We start from the raw sequence: 22,159 nt of genomic DNA on the forward strand, positions 1-22,159 counted from the left end.
GACCTTTTCACTGGCCCTAACCCCTTTCATATTCCTCCTCTGCCGATTTGGATCCCATGGTCGATATTTATAGTAACTCCCTTGCATACTCCTTTCAACTCCTTTGGCCCTCTTTCCCTTTATTTTATTACTCACTTGGCAAAATATCCAACTCTGGTTACCCTCTGCCAACTCTGCAACTGTAACTGGCCCACTGAATGTTGCTGGAGAAAAGCACTCAACCATGCTTACTGGTCTTACTGTTGCCTCATGTCCACTACCCTCAAGTTAGTGTTCAGGATTTTCTGTCAATTCTACACATATCACTAGTCCATTTATTTTTCTACTCAGCTACAGGACTATTTAACACCTTATCCTCACTCCTCAAAATGCCAATAAACTTTCCCTCTCTTTCAGTCTGCTCAAGGCTGGTCTTCTTGTTGATGGAAAAAACAGAAACAGAAAAGAATAAGCTCCCACCAACACATGAGTCATCTTACCTTACCTCTGCCCTTTCCCCCATTATACGGATAGACGGTCTGTGCTTTAATTTGAGACTGATTTGGGCACTAGATCCTACTCCCTCCTCTTTATTCAAGGTCATCACTCTGGTCTCTGGCTAAATTCTCATTTCTCCCTTGTTTCATCAATTTTTGCTTCTTCAATGGATCTTCCACCAGCATATAAATATGTTATAATTTATTTCAGTAAACAAAATTCTTGACTTACATTTCCCTGCTCAATATTTTTTTCCTGTTCACCCTTAGAGCAAAGCTCCTGCAAGGATTGTTTTCTACTCTCTATCCCAAATTCCTCTCTTCATATTCTCTTTTGAACCATTCTAATCAGATTTTTGTTCCTAACATTCCCATCAAACTGTTCTCGTTAAAATTCACCAGTGATACCCATTTTGCTAAATCCAATGGTCAATTCTCAGTTTTTGACCCATCAGTAGCATTTGAAACAGCTGATCATTCCTTCTTTGAAATAATTTCTTGTCTTGAATTCCAGGCACCACAGTCTTCTGGTTTCCAAAAGGTTGCTTCTTTTCAGTCTTTGTTGATTCTCTCCTATCTTCTCAAACTTTGAAATTGGTTTGCTGCATGGTCTAGTCCTCAAACCTCTTTTTTTTTTTTTTTTTAATTTTTTTGTGAGGAGATCAGCCCTGTGCTAACATCTGCCAATCCTCCTCCGTGTTTTTTTTGCTGAGGAAGACTGGCCCTGGGCTAACATCTGTGCCCATCTTCCTCCACTTTATATGGGATGCCGCCACAGCATGGCTTGCCAAGCAGTGCGTCGGTGCGCGCCTGGGATATGAACCAGCGAACCCCGGGCTGCCGCAGCCGAGTGCGCGCACTTAACCGCTTGCACCACTGGGCTGGCCCCCTCAAACCTCTTTCTTTATATTTACATTTTCACCCTAAGTAATCTCATCCAGTCTCATAGCTTTGAAAACCAATTATTTGCTGACAACTCCAATATTAATATTTCCAGCCTCTCTTTTCCCCCTCAACTCAAGACATTCAACTGTCCATTTCACATCTCTACTTAGAAGTTTCATAAGCAACTCAAACTTAGTGTGTTTAGATCCAAACTCCTGATTGCCCCCATTCCCTACTACTCCTTCTACAGTTTTCTCCAACACAGCAAATATTCAACCAATGCAAACTTGTATGGCCAGAAATGTGGGTTAGTGGCTGGCAGTCATCCTGATTGGTCAGTGCCTGTGCCCTAACAGTTGTTAAATATTTGGAACATCCCTCCTATGTGGAATATTATATACTTGGTAAATAAATTAGTAAGTGATTGGGATTTGTCTTAGAGACTTTAAAGTTATTGGTCTTTGATATCAATGGTTCCAGGGAAATACATTTCCAGGGAACTGTATTAAGCTATATTAAATGCTCTATGAAGTTATATATATTTTTTCTTTGCTAGAGTAGATGTTTATCTAACTAATATGGGATTTTAAATGTTTAACAATGTGTGTTTTTTTTTTTTTTTTGTGAGGAAGATCAGCCCTGAGCTAACATCCTTGCTAATCCTCTTCTTTTTGCTGAGGAAGACCGGCTCTGAGCTAACATCTATTGCCAATCCTCCTCCTTTTTTTTCCCCAAAGCCCCAGTAGATAGTTGTATGTTATAGTTGCACATCCTTCTAGTTGCTGTATGTCGGACGCGGCCTCAGCATGGCCAGAGAAGCGGTGTGTTGGTGCACGCCTGAGATCCGAACTCGGGCTGCCAGTAGTGGAGCGTGCACACTTAACCGCTAAGCCACGGGGCCGGCCCTAACAATGTGCTTTTAAATTAGAAATTCAGTCAACAAAAAGCAAATTTTAAAGCCAACTGAGCAATTTTAAATTAAAATCTCCATCAGCTTCTATTTTAAGTTCAGAGCTCTTATTAATATTTTGTCTACCAATTATATTAAGTAATTTGTAATTTAAAATGATTTTTTGAGAGAGCTGATCAGCTCTCTCTCAAAGTTGTTCAAAATCTAAATATTTTTCCTGTATCATGTGAACATATTCTTCTTCTCCAAGACCACAGAGAGCTAAAGTACTTGCAAAGATCAGAAGTAATGTAATAAAACACTGAGATCAATTTTTTCTTTCTTTAAAATAACACATTAAGAATTCCCATTTATTAACTGGCCAGCCAACATCTATAATTGGCTGCAAGATTTGGTTTTAGTGAGTTAAAACAATAAGCTAAATCTATCTCTCTTGAACACCATGAAGTGCTGTAAAAATGTGAATTTAAAAATGAATTCCCATAAGAGTTTTAAATCAAAGTTGAACAGCAATTGTATTTTATTGCCTTTTTCATAAAGTAGCTTGTCAGAATGTCCAGTCTTTAATGTAGTTCAACCCACTATTTTTGTATCGGAGTTACAGCAAAGAATGACACTATGAACAATAGCGAACTTCTGAAGAATCTTTTATAATTCTGGTTCTCAAATGTCATCAGCATTTTACTAGACTCTGAAAAATAATCTTGGTTTCACTGATGGTACACATATGACATTTACCCTGCCTGCAATGTAATCTCAACCAGGTCCAAATAGGAAAAGAGCAAATTACTACATTTAATAAATGTCACTACATTTAGTGACAAATGTAGTAATTAACATCTGGGTTTAGCAAGCAGGGAACAAGAAACATATATTGACTATTAAAATAGGACATACCCATTTGCATTTATTTTGACATTTGATTTTTTTTTTTTTTTTGCTTTAAAAAACTAACATTGCTTAACCTTAAGTGATATCATTCTCTATTGTAAGGGACTTCTAGAAATCAGCAACAATACTGAGGAGAGCTAAAAATCACAATGAATATGGCTTTAAATTTTTAAAACAAGCTGTTTGTATATCTCTGCTAAACTCAAACATGGGTACACATTTGTTGTGGTAGTACTGCAATAATTTGCTATAACTTTTACTACATGTTTATATTGCTCTTTTTACAGATCTTATTTAGTTCACAACACAGTTCCACCAAAACTGCAAAATTTAAAGAAGCAAAAGGAATTCTTATCACAACTATAATTTGCTTATAGAATGAAACTTCAAACATTGAAAGAAAAAAAGAAGTTTCTATCAGTTTGAGAGAAGAGAGTAAAACTAAACAAACAAAAGCCAGGTAGATATGGAACGAGGATGTTTAAACTGATGCTGGCAATCTCATTACAAGAGATATTGGGATAGTGTTTAATTGTGGTCTTCATTTACATCTATTTTCTTTTATCAACAGATTATGTGTGTTTGTGTTTGTGTATGCGTGTGTGAGAGAGTGGGAGACAGAGGAGTGGGGGGGGGGGGGGAGAGAGAGAGAGAGATGGTCCTAGAGATTTACAGGCATCCGTCTATCTGTGCTTCTCTTGTGAGTTTAGACCAAACCCTCAGAGACCTCTCTCCCATCTAACTTAACTCTGATATCTGATACAGGACTTTAAAGCAGTCTGTTTATCTCATCTCCTTGACAAAAGACAAGACTTGTTACAGTTGATAATGTCTCTAGAAGAAAACACAATAATATTTGATTTTAGCAAGTTAAGGTTGTCCAGGTTCATATTCAAGCTACATCTTCTACTTTCTTTTCTCCTCTTTTTCCACTCACTGCCATATCTTATTTATGTTTATGTCTGCATTTATTACTATATTATAAACTCATTGAGAGTAAAGTGCATATGGCATTATTTTAATCTCTCCAATTTGTTCTCTACAACCAACTTAAAGCTCTTAATCTAGAGTGTTATACATAGTAAGTGCTCAATAAAAATTTTAAAATCTTTACAAAGTTACATACAATGATGTAAACATTGTTAAATAGTTTTAAATAGTTACAAACAAATGTACCATATAACTAAAAATAAAATGTGAGTTTTAGTGTATAGGCATAATAGGATTCTTTGCTTTTCCTACACTGCCATGTAACAAGCAACTATGAAAGAAGAAAAGTATTTTTAGAAGAATTTTTCTAGGGCTAGAGATGAGGATTATCCTATCATGGGAGTATTCAGCACAAATATTATAAATTTACTTTAAATCTCATTTTATTAGAAGAGGAAAGAAAACTTGCTCAAGTATAAAAACTTCCTCAAAGCCAGTCATATCTTAAAATAACTAAAATATTTGTTACACCCTTGATTTCATAGATTTTAGTGTTTATGTAGATAATTTTGTTAATATATATGAGGAAAGGGAAGAACTAAATTAATGTTACAAATTTTAAACATTTCAAAATAACATGATTTACTTTGGAATTATTTGTGTGATTTTTAGGCCAATAATGTTTCATGTAGTTAATCTTAAAATAATTTTTCATTTCTTGAATATGAACAAACTGACTCAGGGAAGAGTCCACCAACACAAGAAGACACATAAAGCTTTCACCGTGATTAATCCATTTGAAGACAATTGAAGACTGACTATATTATGCATCACAGAGAACCTGGGTGATCACTGCTTATTAACGCTAATCAGCATCTGATGATATTCATGTCAAACTATTACTGTTCTGTCACTATATAATCATAATGAGTATTGTATCAAGACCCATGAAGTTCCTTAGGAATAAGGGAAAGAAAAACTCAATGTGGGAACTTATGAAAGTCTTTATGAGGCCACTGGCATGTATCAACATAGATAGAATATTGACAATGACTGTAATCTCCTTAGGGCAGCGTCCATGTCTGATTTCTACTTTCTAGAGTAGAATTTGCCAAACCTGGCTGTGTACCTGAATCATTTGTGTTCTTAAAAACCAGCACAGATACCTAGATATCACCCTCTACCTATAGAACCCCCATCTCTAAGGATGGGACCTCAGAACATACTTTTTAAAACCTCTGCAAGTTATTCTGAAACAACTGATCACTAGGTACTGTTTTGGCACCCCTGGCCAGAGAATACATGATGTAGGCAATCAGTAAACACTTGTGGAATGACTGAGACGGTAGTTTTTGAAAGTGGCAGCTAACATGCCAGTGGACATATTTAATTTTTGTTGATTTGATTTTTGTTAATATAGCACTACTTTATTTTGTAGTACAGAGAGGACAACTAACAAATGAGATGTAGGTTTTACATCTCAGGGAGGTATTTTATTGTACTCTAAATACTCACAGTGCAAAATTCAATTAAATTAATTAGCGAGATGTTACTTTAGGAGAACACCTAAACTTTCCATTACTTACTGATTGAGACACAAAACCGAAGCCCTTATAATATCAGCTTCCTTTCATATGAGACTATTACGGAACAAAATGAGATTCTCCTCTTTGGAAGTCCAGTGTTAGAAGATGGCTGACGTGTTCTCACTTGGAGCATTTCTAGGATCTGTGATTTCACAATAGTATCTCATGTTTGATGATATAAGTGCTTCTTCTTTATTCTTCTCCTCTATTTTTTTTACACTCAAATCCTAGACCTTAATTCATACAAGACAAAAACAGTGTGGTGCCTGAAATTTCTTCAGCCTTCCTTTCCCTAACTACTGACCAATAGAGATTAACACAACACAAAACAAAATAAAAACACCTCTTTTGGGGGCGTCTACAGTAGTACTTTAATTTAGCACATTAGTAAATGTGAATGTGATGAAAACTGTGAGCTACATGTTTGGTGGTTTTGTTCATCTGTCTCTATGCAGCAGTGACTATGATGGGCAACCATATTCACCGAGCCTCACTGTGCTATATGGCACCTTTGCAAGTCTTTCCTACCTGTATATGCCTGACTCTTTTGCTTCCTCTCTCATAACAATAGTCTGCTGACACTTCTATATGAGGCCATCCTACGGGCAGATACATTTAGGAGTTCCCTATTGACAGCCTGCTGCCACATGAAGACAGATCTCAGTATTCATCCTATTCACACTAGGACCAGAAATCAGAAGCCTCTCCATTTTGCACTTATTTGCCTCTGCCTAAATAGGTGAAAGCCTGACACTTTAATGGTTACTAAATGTTTTGTCAATTATCCTGAAAAGGCATAGTTTTCCATATAGCGTTAGTATAATCAGTAAGGCAGCCCTTGACATGCAAAGATGATAATCCCATCCACCATCCCCTCAGCTCTTTCCCCTATAGACTGCCATATCCATGTGGCCTTTGACTATAGCATAAGTGAATGGAAATGACCTTTAGAGAATGTCAGAGTTAGTAAAGGACATTAAGATGTCAATATTCTATATTCTTGAATATGCAAAAAGAACTTGAAATTCAATGAAATAAAGTTGCCTTGATCTTATAGGGCAGAAGCCTCTGTTATAACTCATTTCCCATTACTTATTGATTGTGACACAAAACCAAATATATTCAAAAGATATAATACAATTTATATTGAATAGGCAAGTACAATAGTCTATATTCATGCATATGCCTTATATCTACACATAATAATTTATTATGTGTAGCTTTCCTATTGTCCATCACTGTTTTCAACAATTATTTTACACCTTTGGTTTCAGTTTCCCTATTACATGTTTCTATTTCCATGATGAACACATACTGTTCATTTCTTTCTCTTTGCTCCTAACAGACATACTACAAATGTGCTCTGAGTGATCTTTCTGAAGGGTACAATCATGACCTAGGGCACAATTAATCCTCATTCTTTATGAGCACGGCCAGGCAATGTTCCTGGGCCTAGGTAACCAGTAGAGCCTATCCCAGAGCTGGCAACTAGCAAGATTCTCAAGATCATTCTCTATCAAGCCAGAGATCTCTGTCGTGGAGTTCATGTGGGATTATACACTGGAGTGAAGAAAAATATTAAAATTACATTAATATTTATTTTGTAACATCACCTAAATTTTTTCCATATTTTCTGTTTTTCTACAAATTTTAAAACCTTCATCACTTATTAGTGTAGTAATTTACATATAAAACATAAATTACATAAATAAATTATGTTTTCAAAGCATGACCTAATTTATCTTTTAAAAAACTGGTAAGATGTAAGAATAAATAAGAGACCACTGCTAAACACTTTTCAGATGCAAATTTTCCATCTCTTGAAAAGCAACACAAAATCTCATAGGTTAATCTTGCTAATGATTCTGTTATTCATTTAAAAATATTTATCAAATATTGATGAGTTTGTAACTGTGCTATACATGGGTAAAAATTGAATGAATAGTCATTGAGTTGTTTAAGCTTATGAACAAGAGGAAAGCATATAACTGTAATGGATGCTTTGTCCTTGTAGTTCCCTTTATCTAGCACAACTTTCCCCCGGCTTCTATTTACTTAGTCCTATTTGCCCTTTAATAACAACTTGAATGCCATATCCTCTGGGACGCCTTCTCTACCTCATTCGCAATTGAGTTAAGTATACCTTCTTAAGTGCTCAGGCACTTGTCCTTTGATATAAAACAGCATCTCCAGCTGAGAGTCTACCAGCCTGGAAATAATATTGTAGCACAATGTTCTTGAGTCCATATTTGCTAAAAATCAATAATGTAAGATACTTGAGTGTCTACTATATTGGAGGCCAAATGTTTGAACATGTCCAAACTGGAAAAAAAAGGGGGGGGGGAGACGTCTATAGTCTGAGATAATTGTTCTCAAACATTAGCATGCTTCAGAACACGCTGGAGGGCTTGTTAAAACACAGATTGCTGGGTCTCATCTCCAAAGTTTCTGATTTAGTAGGTCTCCGATGGGGCTGAAAATCTGCATTCTCATAAGTTCCCAGGTGAGGTTCTGACTACAGTCCAATTTCTGAGCTTTGAGAACCACTAGTCTTAGGAACTGGTGACAGGGATTTAAAAGTTTCACCTCTTGCTCTTGACTATATGCAGTCCAATGCAGTCATTATTGACAATTCTGGGTTTTTTCTAATAGCCTTAGGACCCCTAAAATCTAAATTATGGGATTTTCTTCTAAGTGGGTCTATTCATCATCAAACCACAATACTACCCAACTGGGAAGTAGAGCAATGAGCCAACACCCTGAATCAGCAAACCTATAGTTAGGAGACAATTTTGAAGACATTCATTAATACATTATATTTTTAAATTTCAGTAAGGTTTCCTTGATGTATACTGATTTAATCGACTATACAGCATATAATTTAAAAAATTCAAAACATGACTGGAGAAATAATCTCATGTAACGTCTTTCTCAAGCTCCAAGTGGAGAAAGAAGGTTGTTGAATTGACAGGCGAGTAAAACAGGGTTCTTTGACCCTTTATTAAGTCCCAGTTATGGGGTCAGTTGCAGTCCTCTTGTTACAATGCCTGTAATTTACTGAAGCTTAAAATATGTCTGCATATACAGCATGATATTATGTTCGTGTTTCTTAGGTCAAGGTATACCCCAAGTGCTGCTGGCATTTCATCAAGACTGCAGAGTCCAGGAATGGCCTGTTAGTGTCCTAATCAAGACTGCACTATCAGGGACACCTGGATGGGGGAAGAGGAAAGAGGAGGTTCTCAATATTTTAATCGGGAAACTCATACTAGAGGCAGTCAGTATAAGTGCTTCCATTTATTCACTACTCAATCAACAATGGGCATTTTATTAATTAGCATACTGAATGTCTGTCAGAGACGAGATTTTGTTTATAAAAATGGTAGCAATGTAGCCCATAGAAATGGGCTTTCATTGGTGACATTAAAGTTATTCCTGATATGTGGATTAGCTAAAAATATTCCATAAATGGTTTCCATTCTTGCATCAAAAGGCAAAAAACATAATAAGCCTTGTATCTTTTACCCTTAGGGATGATGTTCTAGATAAATCCTTAAAGGATCCTATGTCTATCTAAGAACTCTGGAGGATTCTGTTAGCTTGTTACCTGCCTCTGAAACTTAGCATTTGTCTCACAGGAAGATGGTGCAAGATGGTGATAGGAACAACGAACAGTAAAGAGAGCCAGCACACCCTTGCGCATTCAGGAGGAGTTGTATCAGCTGTGTGCACGTATAGGTTGTATGTATATGTGCGTGTGTGTATGGAGGGATCTTAAGAGCTCTTTTTTGACCCATATAAGAAAGGGGAGCAGAACGGGGTCTAGCATTTCTCTTCAACTTTCCAGGCTACTCTTAGAATCCCAGGTGAGTAATACCAAACACCTCACCAAGAAATCCTTAAATACTTTTTCAGATGGGAAGAGACAACAGACCTAGATCCTTTAAATTCATTACCTACTAGAGAAAGGGTATATTTGAGCACAGGATGGGGGTGAGGAGGCAGAATGGCAGATAGCTCCAAAAGCTGAAGAACAGCATGGGTGATGATTGCAGTTCTAGACTCTCATTATTGATGACGGTAGACTAGGTCATTTAGTTCAAACCTCCTGCTGAGAAGAATTGGAATAAGTAGACAATTGTTTTTTAAACTTTGCTTTAAAGCATCAGAGAGCTAACAAGATAGTGAAAAGTTACCAGGTTAGGATCTGGGCGAAGACACAGATTGTGAGCTTGGGTTTTGGCACTACTTTTCTGTTGCAGGTATTTATTGATACAGATTGGAGCAGTGAAATGCCTGAGAGATTGAGCAGCACTTTTGACCACCCTGCAGAGTTAAGAGGGAAGAGAATGGAATCCAGAGCTTCCAGGTAGGCTCTCAGTGAATCTGCCTCACTTTGGGTTTAGAACCAAAATGGCTATATCTAAGAAACAAAGATGAACCAGAAATAGGCCCGCACAAGGGCTACAGTTCGGTTTTGAATAATCTGAACCCCTGTAATTGTATTTCAGCAACCCTAGATTGTTAATGTTCTCAGATTATAATTCTCTAGACTAAGATAACAGCAACATAGGCCTCCAATTATTTCTACAAAGAATATTGTAGTACAATATTTGGCCACAGTAAAAGGGAAAGTAACCAGGTTCACAAGGGAACAAGACTACATGATTGAAAACCAGCAGAAACATCACACATTAGAAATGTACATGCACTGGATTCCAATATTGGAGTTTTCAGAAAAATTTTAAAACAACTATGCTTACTATTTTCAAGGAAATAATAAAAAGGACAGATTTTCAGGAAAGAACTAGAAACTAAAAAAAAGGAAATTCTAAAACTGAAAAATATAATAATTGAAATTAAGAACTCAAAAGATGGATTTAACAGTAAATTAAATACAGATAAGTAGAGAATAAATAATCCAGAAGATAAGTCAGAAGAAATTATTCAGAATGTCATGGCAGGCAAAAGGATAAAAAATACAGGGTAAAGGTCTGAGACAGAGGACGCAGTGAGAAGGATTAACACATATGTGATTAGAGTCCCAGAAAAAGAGGAGAGAGGAAAAGAAATCAGCAATATCTGAAGTGATAATGACTGAGAACTTCCCAAAACTGATGAAAGATACCATGGCACGAGCTCAAGAGGCACTAAAGCTCAAGCATGAGGAACAGAAACAAAGTCATATTCGAGCAAATTAAAATGAAACCGTGGAAAACGAACGGCAAAAAAAAAATATTAAAAGCAGATAAAAAAATCAAGAAAGAAATACTTTCAAAGAAGCAACAGTTATAATCAATTGATTCTAAACAGAATCAATGGAAGCTAAAAGACAATAAAATGATAGCTTTAAAGTTTTTAAAATAAAATCATTGCTATCCAAATACTAGAGTCAGCAAAACTATCTTCTAAGAGTGAAGACAAAATAAAAACTTTTCAGACAAATACAAATTTAGAGATTTTTTTTCAGCAGGAAATTCACATTAGAGGAAACGGCAAAAGGGTATTCTTCAGGTAGAGGGAAAGCAATCCCAGATGGAAAGTTAGAGTTATAAGAAGCAATAAAAATGAGATATGTGGGTAATATTAAACAAGTATTGATTGTATCAAACAAAAATAATAAGTAATTCTTAAGTTTATGGATACAAAAATATATATTATTAATATAGCATATAAAACTTAAGTGGGTCAAATAGACAATCCATGGTCACAGGAAAAATCACAGTGAAAATTGTAGAAATACTTTAAAAGAATGATAAAATACAATACTGTACATAAAAACTTGTGAGGTGCAATTAAATCTTGATTAGGAGAGGAGATTTAGAATTTTAAACGTGTTAAATGAGGACAGGTTGAAAATAAATAAGTTAAGTAACTATCTGAGGATGTTACAAATAGAAGAGCAAAATATAACCAAAGGAAACAGAAGGAAGGAAATAATAAAGATCAAAAATAAATGAAAGAGAAAAATAATACACTACAGAAGGTCAATAAATCCCACATTTAATTTTTTACAAAGATTAGTAAAACTCATAATCCTCTGTCAAGACTGATTAGGTAATGTCATATATGAGGAATGGAAGAGTGGACATCTCCTCAGATCCTATAAATGTTAAAAAGACTAAGAGAGGATATCATGAATAACTTTATGCCAATAAATTAGCACAAATTCCTAGAGAACTATAACTTAACAAATAGACCCAAGAAGAAATAGAAAATATGAATTGTTTTACAACTCTTAAATAAATTGAATCTCTGGACCTACATGGCTTTACAAATTAAAGAAATGAAACCAATTTTATACAAACTTTTCCAGAGAGTAGGAAAAAAAAGCAAGAATTCTTTGCAACTAACATTATAAGGCTAGCACATTCTTGATTCTGAAACCTGGCAAGGACATTATAAGACAGAAAACTTCTGGCCAGTATCTGGTCATAAACAAAGTTGAAAACAAATCCTAAAGAAATATTAAATCAAATCCAGCAATACATAAAAAAGATAATACATTACAACCATGTGGAGTTTATCCTAGTAATGTAAATTTGTTTAAAATTAGAAAATCCATCAATGTAATTCACCAACCACAGTAACAGAATAAAAGAGAAAAACCATTGATTATTGGATGATCACTGAAAAGCCTAATAGATCCAGAAAAAAAAAATTGTTAAATTCAACCTTCTTTTCATTGCAAAAACTATTGGCAACCTAGGAAGAGAAGGAAAATTTCTTAAAATAGTAAAGGGTACCTACAAAAACCTATTTCCTACATAATAAGGAAATATTAGACACCTCTCTCCTGGATTCAGGAATAACACAAGCATGTCCACCATCACCACTTCAACATATATTGGAGGCCCTAGAGAGTATAAAATAGCAAGAAAAAGAAATATATACATACTGGAGAGGAAAAAGTAAAACTCTTATTATTTGCAGATAATACGATTGTAAGGAGAAAATTCAGAAAACAATACAGATAAATTATTAGAATTAAGAGTGAAGTTAGTAAGATTGTTGGGTAAAATGTCAATATACAAAATTAGTTGTATCTATATACTGGTGAAAAAACAGAAAAATAATTTTAAAAAGGTATCGTAAGATATCTAGTATAACAAAATATTTTTAAGACCTCGATGCACAGAATCAGCTGTTATTGAGAAAAATTTTTTTAATGATTTAACTTTACATGGAAATGCAAAAGTCCAAGAAGAGCCAAAAGACTGAAGAATAAGGATAAAATAGGAGGACTTACTCTGCTAGATATCAAGACTTATTATAAAGCTATAGTAATTAAGACTGTTGCCACAAGGATAGACAAAGAGATCACTGGCATAGAATGTAGAGCCCTGAAGTAGACACAAACCTAGATGGATATTTAAATTATCACATATGTGCCACTGCAGAACAGCAGGAAAAGGAAAGTCTTTCCAATAGTGTTGAAACAATTCAAAACCTACATGGAAAAAAATAAGATGACTTGATTTCACATCAGGCACTAAACAGTAGGTTTAAATGTGAAAGGGAAAAAAAGCTTCTAGAAGATAATACAGGAAACTATGTTTATGACATTGAGGTAGGGTATATTCTACATTAAAATTAAGACTTTCTGTTTATCAGAAGACATAATAAAGAGAACTAAAAGACAAGACACAGAGTGGAAGAAAATTGTTACAACATATTTAACTAACAAAGGAATTCTATCCAGAATATATGAAGAAATACTATAAATCAATAAAAGAATGTCAAATAATTCAACAGACAAAGGGCGAGAAGTGAACTGGCACTTCACCAAAGAGGATATCCACATGACCAAACAACACATGGAAAGGTGTTCAATCTCACTAGCTGTTAGGAAAATACAAACTAAAAATGCAATGAGATACACATTCACCAGAATGGCCAAAATGAAAAAGACTGACAATAACAAGTGTAGCCAAGGTTGTGGAAAATTAGAAGACTTATTCATTACAAGTGGGAGAGTAAATTGGTCGTTACCTATAATATTCAAGATAAGCATATCCTCCAATTCAGAAATTCTGTTCCTAGGTATATGGCCGACATATATGCATTAAGAGACATACAGGAAGAAGAATATTCATAGCAGCATTACTTGTAGTAATCCCAAATTGGAAACACTCTAAATATCTACATAGAGAAGAATCTACAAACGAATTATAATATATTCATATAATAGAATCCTATACAACAGTGAAAATACATGTACCTTAGAGGTGTTCTATCACTGCACTGTTGGTTTAAACAAGAGTCATTTTATTATTGTCTCTCAGTTCTGGGGCTCACCTAGGGTGTTCTTGCTTGAGGTCTCTAAGGAGGCTGCACTTATTTAATGACTGGGGCTGGAATCTCCAGGCACAATACTGCGAGGTTGATGTGCTGCATGCTGGAATCTCAGCTGGGCACCAAAACAGCTGTGTTCCCTGGACATCACTCTATTTGATCTCTCTCTGTCATCTGGCCACCTCGCAGACTCAGGGTAGTTCAGTTTCTTATATGGCAGCTGAAGGCTCCCACAGTGAATATCCCAAAGGAAACTGGCAGAAGCTGCATGGCTTTTTCTAACCTAACTTAGAAGCCATGAAGAGACACTTCCACCAAATTCTATTTAATGAGGAAATCACAAAGCCCCTCTTGGGTTCAAGATAGGCAGACTTAAGCTCCTCTTATTGATGGGAGGGTGGCAAAGAATTTTCAGACATGTTTTGAACCTATTACATTATTACATGCCTGTTCCTTTCATCATTAATCCTTGAACTGTCCAACTTTCTTTTGTAGATTTTTCTGGATACATGTTATATTTTACAATTTAAAAGGCTAAAACGTAAAAAGAACATAGTCCCAGTCTAGTAAGGAGGGCCAGGATCTCCCAGAGAGGTGAGATACACTGTTCTTCTTATTGTTTTTAGTTCCTCACCACACTCTAAGGTTTAGTTTTAGTTCTTGACAACCTGGCCCTGACCTCCTTGCTAATTTTCATCTTTCTCTCACAGCTTTCTCACAAGAATGCTGAGATCCAACTGAACTGTGTCCTTGCACTTTTTCATATATTCCTGTGATAGAATAATGGCCCTCCAAAGACGTCCACATCCTAATTCCCAGAACCTGTGAATATGCTGCCTTACGTGGCAAACGGGGCTTTGCAGATAAAATTAAATTAAGAATCTTGGAGTGGTGAGATTATCCGGGATTTCTCAGGTGGGCCCAATGTAATCACAAGGAGGGTCAGAGAAGGGGATGTGACAACAGAAGCAGACGCTGGAGTGTGCTTTTGCTGGAAAGGGCACAAGCCAAGGAGTGCAGGTAATCTTTAGAAGTTGACAAGGCAAGGCAACAGATTTTTTTCCTAGTGTCTCCTGAAAGAACCAGTCCACCAACACCTTGGATTTAGTCTCATAAGACCCATTTTTGGACTTCTGAAATTAAGAATTGAAAGAAAATAGATTTTTGTTGTCTTAAGCTACCAAGTTTGTGGTAATTTGTCACAGCAGGAATAGAATCTAATACAACCCCTTCCTCCTTTTTCTTTTTCCACTCATGACCTTTCCTATATTGTTTGGTTCTACTCAAAACACTTTCCTAGGCCAACTTTTTTAAATCCTGCCCAGTGTTAAAGACCCAGCTCAGGTGCTCTCTTCTCTCTAAAACCTTCTTATCATTGCAGTCAGGAGTAATCCTTTACCCTCAAAGACACTAAGGCACTTAGTAGCACTGACGGTCCACTAATCACACATTACTTCAAGTTATTAGAGGCCAAGGTGCTACACCTTTTTTGCTGTTCCAGTTTCCTGTTCAGGGATTTGACACATATTAGGCATGCACATTTGTTGAATGAACGTAGGACTAAAAGAATGTGATCATCAAGTATTTTAAAATATTTCCAGTAATAATACATAAAATAGTTGATATTTTATGTAAAAATATAAAGGTAAATTGTAACATACGTTTGCAACTTCATACGATCCATTTAATATCTGTTCCATGTAACGATTTAGATCTCTGAATCTTTTGTGATCTGAATTTGTAAAAGGTAAGTGCCACCAATGAGGAAACCTGTTTTAAAAGAAAAGAGTTTATCTTCATCAGTTTGAAAATTGGCCTCTGTATCTTAGGATTGTTCATGAAGTTATAGCTGCCTTACATGAAAGGGCCAATGAAAACATTTAAAAAAAACCCCATAGAACACATGATTAATCCTGAGAGTTTCATTAACATGCTGTGGTCACTTGTACTATTTTAACTGTCATTAATATTAATACTAATTTAATTTAATTTAACATGCTAAATTAACATATATGTTCCTTCTTACTGTACTTATGGCAGGCCACACATTTTGTCCCTTAACTACATGTAGGGGCTCAATAAATACTTTCTGGAGTTAATGATTCATAATTTTTCAAAAGGTCAGATTGTACTGTTTCCTCTGGGTTCACTAGAGACATTGCTACACTAACTAAATTAAACATTTTACCAAGTGACATATGCTTCCATCTGGTTTTAGTCTTTTGGAACAAAGTATCACTTTCCCCAGGAGTCTCACTTGCAGAATCTCCTCTCACTATCTGATGATTCATCTTGATAGGTTAGCTGTGATTAAGACCAATTATTGGGAGAGATGAGCTGTTAATGGGTAGCATTTGGCAATGCGTTGTGTTGGTTAAATACATCTTTTTAGAAACTATCTGGTAGCTTCTCTGACTGCAGTCTTCCTGCTGCCTCCTTCATACTTCTGCTTCTTTGGTAGAGACCTTTCCCTGGAGAAAGGAACATGGGGGATAGTGAAGGGTTGTCAGCAAACACACAGGAGTATGTGACAATTGTAGGCCATCTCATCCACTGCTTCCTGTTGAAAATGTCATGGAAGTCCAAAATAATATGTTTGTGTATTTAAGTAATTGACATTTTATTTTTTTAAAGGTCTCTTGTAGTTCTAAAGCTTAAAGTATTAAAAATTTGCATCTAGATTTAGTTATGAAAATCAGTACCATACACAATTAATCAAAACATGGAAATGCATTTGATAAATGGATGGATTAGGCTGGTTTTAAACATTAATTTGTGTATCTGTGGATGAATTTTCTTCACTGCTAGAATAAAATGAAGTTCAACATCAATTCTATGCCTTTGTTGATGTTTTTATAGACATATGTACTAAAAAATCTTGTGTATAAATAAGTACATGAGAATTGAGGAATTCAGCTATAGTAATGTCATTCAATTGTTTGAAATGCTTTCAAGTTATACGGTCAAACATAATATAGCAATCGGGTCTTAAAAATGATTTTTATGATCTTTTATCTGACAATGCCATCATGTCCTCCCCCAATTTTGTTCAGACCAAAGATTAGGAAACACCTGACTTGCAAACAGATTTGATACCTCTTTATTAGAGTAATTCATTTTCTCAATACTAACACCAGCATTTTAATTTGCCCTTTATATGATCCTCAGAGAGGTTTTACTCTTTGGAACAACATACCAAAATAAGATTCTGGATGGCTGGGAGAAGAGCAATGGTGAAAGTAAAAGAGGGAAAGGAAATCAACTCTTCTCAAGCAGATTAATTTTAAAGAAGATCATTAATTTTAAGGAAGATTTCCATGCCTGTGTATTCTTGGAAGCTACCCAGAGGTACAAACAGTCTGATTTGAAGACCACTATTATATGCTAGTACTAATTTGAATTTTATTCTTTATTACTATAACTTTCTGATCACACTTTCCAGATTGGGTTTATATAATTTTGTAGGGCTTCTCTTAGCAAATGTAGGAGTCAGAGGAAATGTTGCCCTCACCCTTCATTTATATGCATCACTGCAAGCCTTAGCTCCTTTGGGACTGTCAACATACAACTATAGTTCAGGGCACATAGGACTAAATGTTCCTCCCCTCCACGTACTGCTTGAATGGTTTTAAAATCAATTTAGGTACCATTACCAGGCAGTAGTCGTTGAGCAAAGCAGAATGCTAACTAAAGCTGAAAATCGACAAGAGGCACATGGAGAGAGATTATTAGGACTTTTAAAGTTTTACAAGTTATTCCAATATGTATTGGAGAGATAAAAGTGTAGAACAGAGAAGTTTTTGAAACCAAAAAGGATAGCCATTTGACAAGGATTAACATGCTTCTAAATCATTAATTAGTAGGGTACAATGGCAACTACTGATGTTGAATCCAATATCTGAAGTCAAACTTTGAATTTTTTTGCCAGCATCTTCTTTTTCTCAGTTATTCTCTCAGATGTTTTTTGGTAATCCTTAAAGCTGATGTTGCTTTTAAAAGTTTCCACAATACATTCCTTCCCTCTCAGTCTCTTGAACGTGCTCTTACTCTAATTTGTTGACTTCCTAATGTTTAAAGCATCTGTATTTCAAAATCTTTGTGACATCTGCTAGAATAGTTTTTCACGAACATGAACTACTCAGTCTTCAATATTGTACAATCTCTCTCCATCCATTGATAACTTTGCTTAGATATATATTTTGGAAAGCAACTAAACCCTGAAAGCCTAGTAAAAATCCATATGTACAAAGTATGTCAGGTCAGGTATGGACATACACATTGTTAAAGGACCATTTGCTTAACAAAAATCCAAGTATAGATAAAATAACAGTTGATTTACCTAAGTGTCACTATCATAACTTCTGGGAAGTTCACCTTTTTAAAGTTGAGATACACCTTTGGTATACACAGAAGTCTATGACCTAAATTTGGCTAGTTCTAAGTGATGAATTTTAGAAGATCTATTTGAACATAAGTTATTTTCAATTATATTCTTAGTTTGTTTATGTTTAATATTTTTTTTTGTTATAACAAGAATGGAAGCAATAATTTTCAAGATTGCTTCAAAATAAACATAACAAATTAAATTTAGATAATCCAAGTAAAAGTTAATAATTAATGATAAAAAAAGTGCATTGATATTAATAAATTTTACTTATATTAATTGATATTAATAAATTTTTTCTGGTACAGCAAATAAATATATCACAGTTTTGTAGTGCAGTTACTTATTGAAAGAGTAGATATATCCAATTTAGTTCTGCATTTTCAATTTCCATTTCATTTTTATAGAAAAAACCAAAAAAATTAAACTTGAAAACAGGCAAATAAAACAATTTTCCTGATAACTGATGGAAAATGAAATCGGTTCTGAATTTTTCTGTCTACAAAATCAATGGCCTGAAGCTAACAGAAAATTGCAAACCTTGTTCTGTTTTATGAGACAAAAGGTTTTTTACTCTGAGAGCAATACAGACTCTCTGCTGGGAAAGGTTCAATGGCATTGGAGTCAGAATGCTGTGTTGCTCACAAACAGAAAATCCCATACCCATAATTTTTCCTTATGTTCAAGGACAGGTATTGAAGGCAAAATGTGGAGGACAGTGCCTTACTCTGGGAGAGTCAGTGATACAAACTGCTTCTGAAGTTGGCTGTGAAGTTTTGAAAACTGGTCAAATGATTTTTCTGTCAGGCTTGTTTCACTGTTTCTGTGCGTCACCTGGATTAGATATAGCTGCAGAAAACAAATAGACAAAAATCAAAAGATGGCAATATCAACCTGCGATACATTGTAAAATCTGGTTTCATGTAAACTAAACAAAACAGGAGCCTTTCTGCCAAAAATCATCACAAAAGCTAAGAGGTGCAATTTGTACCTATAAACACAATATATAAAGATATCAAAATCTCATGTGCTGGGAACACACTGCCTAATTTCTGCTCTTCTTTTCTTGTGGACACTTTAATTAGCTCTTGATTTATAGTCTTCCACAGGGCAGGAACTGTTCTCTTTGATGGTTCTCTACCTATAGCCCTGGTTGTTATGGTTTCTCCTTGGAACATCCTCCCTAATGGCACTTCTGCTCAAACTGTTACTGATTTTTCATTTGCATGGTAAAAAAAAAAAATCATAGTATAAGGAAGGATATGTAGTATAGTGAAAGGCAGACTGAGATGAAATCAAACGATATTTAAGTCAAGATGACAGACTTGAGACTTACACTACTAGTTTTCTTGCTGAACCCTAAAATTGTCGCTCTTTGAATTGACCTGGTTTCACTCAGCATAGTGGATTCCTGGGAAAAAGTCTGTGAAGTTGATTTGGCAGGTCTTATGGCTGTCATTTGTGCAAGTATATGGATCAAGTTATTCAGTTTAACAGGGAAACACTCCAGACTTTCCTTTATTTTCCTAGAGAAATGAAAAAGAAAAGATAGTGAGTAACATTCCCAAGTTGACTCATTTCATTTAAGATTTGTTTCCTTGTGTTTGTTAGATGTGGAGGAAGTCAGGAACCCTGTCTGTTTATTTGGAGCCCAAATACTAAAGGTCATTTCTATAAACTTCAGGTTCACATCTTGAGTTGTTAACAAATATAAAAGAAACTTTCATGGTGAAATATAAAACTGTAATTGCAATATTGTATTTTAACTTCTTTTAGGTTTGTTTTCTATTTTTAGGATGATTTTTTAAAATTTAGTTCATAATTATTTAGAATATTTATATAATTCCAGACATTAAATCTACAAAACAATGCATACTCCTAGAAGCCCAGCATCTGTTCCTGTACTCTCTATGCTATTCCTTCTCTCTTCCTATATTTAAACAAATCATGGTTTAATTTTCATTGTTTAATTTTTTATTTTTGTATATATTTGTATTTCTCTATCTTACAAAAAAGTTGCATACTATATTTAATATAAAAGTGTTTTATATGAAACCCTTTTTTACTCTGTGGTCAGTTTTTTTTTTTTTTTTTTGGTGAGGAAGATTGGCCCTGAGCTAACATCTGTTGCCAATCTTCCTCTTATTGCTTGAAGAAGATTGTCCCTGAGCTAACATCTGTGCCAATCTTCCTCTATGTTTTGTATGTGGGATGCTACCACAGCATGACTTGATGAGCAGTGTGTAGGTCCATACCCAGGATCTGAACTCACAGACCCTGGGCTGCCCAAGCGGAGTGTGCAAACTTAAGCGCTATGCCACATGACAGGTCCCAAGTCTATGGTCATTTGTTTTCGATGTGTCTCTGCTTTCTTAAGGTTTCTTTTTTTTTTTGTATTTAAGAAGGTTTGCAATTGTGCTTTAGTGGCATAATAAATATCTTTATAGAACACCCTTTATCCCTCCATACCCTCTTCTCCAGTATCTGACTTGCAGTGTTATCCTTTTTATCCCAGTTAATACGACAAAGCAAACACTATGCTTACTCTGCTTTTCATATGTGCTTCCTAGTCCACTTCCATTTTTATAGAGCTATGCTATCTACATCGTACAGTATCTATACTGTATATACCATACAGTCTCTCTTCTAACCATCACTAAAGCTTAAACTCTCTACCAGTCCTTATGTCCACATCTCTCCAGTCATTTTGACTATCCGAAGCTCATTCTCCAGAAAATTCCTCAGAAGTGCTCAAGGAAATAGGTTTCTGAGTTCTAGGTGTTGACAACAGTTCGTCTGTGGACTTTACACCTGAGAGACAATTTGGCTGGATACAATATCCCTGGTTCACATTTTCTTTTTTGAGTGCCATAAAAATATTATTCCATTTTCTTTTGGAATGAAGGATTATTACCCAAAACTCGGATGACATCTGAACTTCTCTCCCTTATAAATGACTTGGTCTTTTTGCCTAGATGTTAAAGGAAGTTTCTTTTTCTTCAAAGTCCAATAATTTTTCTAAAATACGTTTCAGGCTGGTTATTCTGGGTAATTTTTCTGAATATGCAATGTGTCCTTTCAATATGTAACTTCAAATCTTGTGATTTTTTTAGAAAACTTTTAAAATTATGATGTTAGTATTTATTAAAATACTAACTATACAATTCAGTTGTGATACTGTTTTAATATATTACTTTGGTTTTCTTTTTCAGGGACTTCTATTATGTGTGTGGTGGATCTTCACCTCCTTTCTTCATTTCTTTTTTATTTTAAAAGTCCTCCTTTTTTTCATCTTTCTCTGGAGGCATTATCTGTTGTGTTGTGGTGCTTATTTACTTCTGTGTTCTTTCTAGCTTACTGTTGTTATAATTTTGTTTTCTTTTCTATCTAATTCTTTCCTGGGTTCCATCACTTCATTTCTGAGTTTTTCTAATTGTGATCTATATTGTTCCTTGATATCTTTACTGTTTTCTTAAAATTTTTTAGCTCACTTTGAAATATAATGATACAGTTTATCCCTTTGGTGAGAACGTCTTTCTTGCATACTTTCACTGTATGGATTTCATTTTGCATCTTATTTCTCTTTTTCTTATTATAATTTTGTATGACATTCAAACACGACCCATTCTGCTTGCTCATTTTAATATGAAATTAGCATTCCTGAACTTTCAGGAGTAGAGGGTTTTCAAGGGTCGGAAGCTCCCTTTTTTGTTGCTATCAAACAGTGATAAAAATATTGCTTCATACTTTCTGAGATATGCCTCTTCTGCTTCTCCTCTTGCCCCCAATATGTTCTGTATTT

The 22,159-nt window shown here is 35.1% G+C and overlaps 1 protein-coding gene across 1 annotated transcript in view; it reads right to left on the reverse strand.

Annotated features, from left to right (window-relative positions):
- Positions 1–22,159, reverse strand: part of PIK3C2G (phosphatidylinositol-4-phosphate 3-kinase catalytic subunit type 2 gamma) — a 380,793-nt gene that overhangs the window by 53,362 nt on the left and 305,272 nt on the right. Inside the window, exons 28-30 of the mRNA XM_087442698.1 lie at positions 19,694–19,883; positions 19,085–19,206; positions 15,635–15,743 (exon numbers count right to left, since the gene is read on the reverse strand). Coding sequence (XP_087298824.1) covers positions 15,635–15,743; positions 19,085–19,206; positions 19,694–19,883 — 421 coding nt within the window. The remainder of the gene's footprint in view (positions 1–15,634; positions 15,744–19,084; positions 19,207–19,693; positions 19,884–22,159) is intronic.

The sequence above is a fragment of the Ceratotherium simum genome, chromosome 17 (genome assembly GCF_057802395.1).
Source record: "Ceratotherium simum simum isolate JZ-2026a chromosome 17, ASM5780239v1, whole genome shotgun sequence".
In the NCBI taxonomy this organism is placed as follows: domain Eukaryota; kingdom Metazoa; phylum Chordata; class Mammalia; order Perissodactyla; family Rhinocerotidae; genus Ceratotherium; species Ceratotherium simum.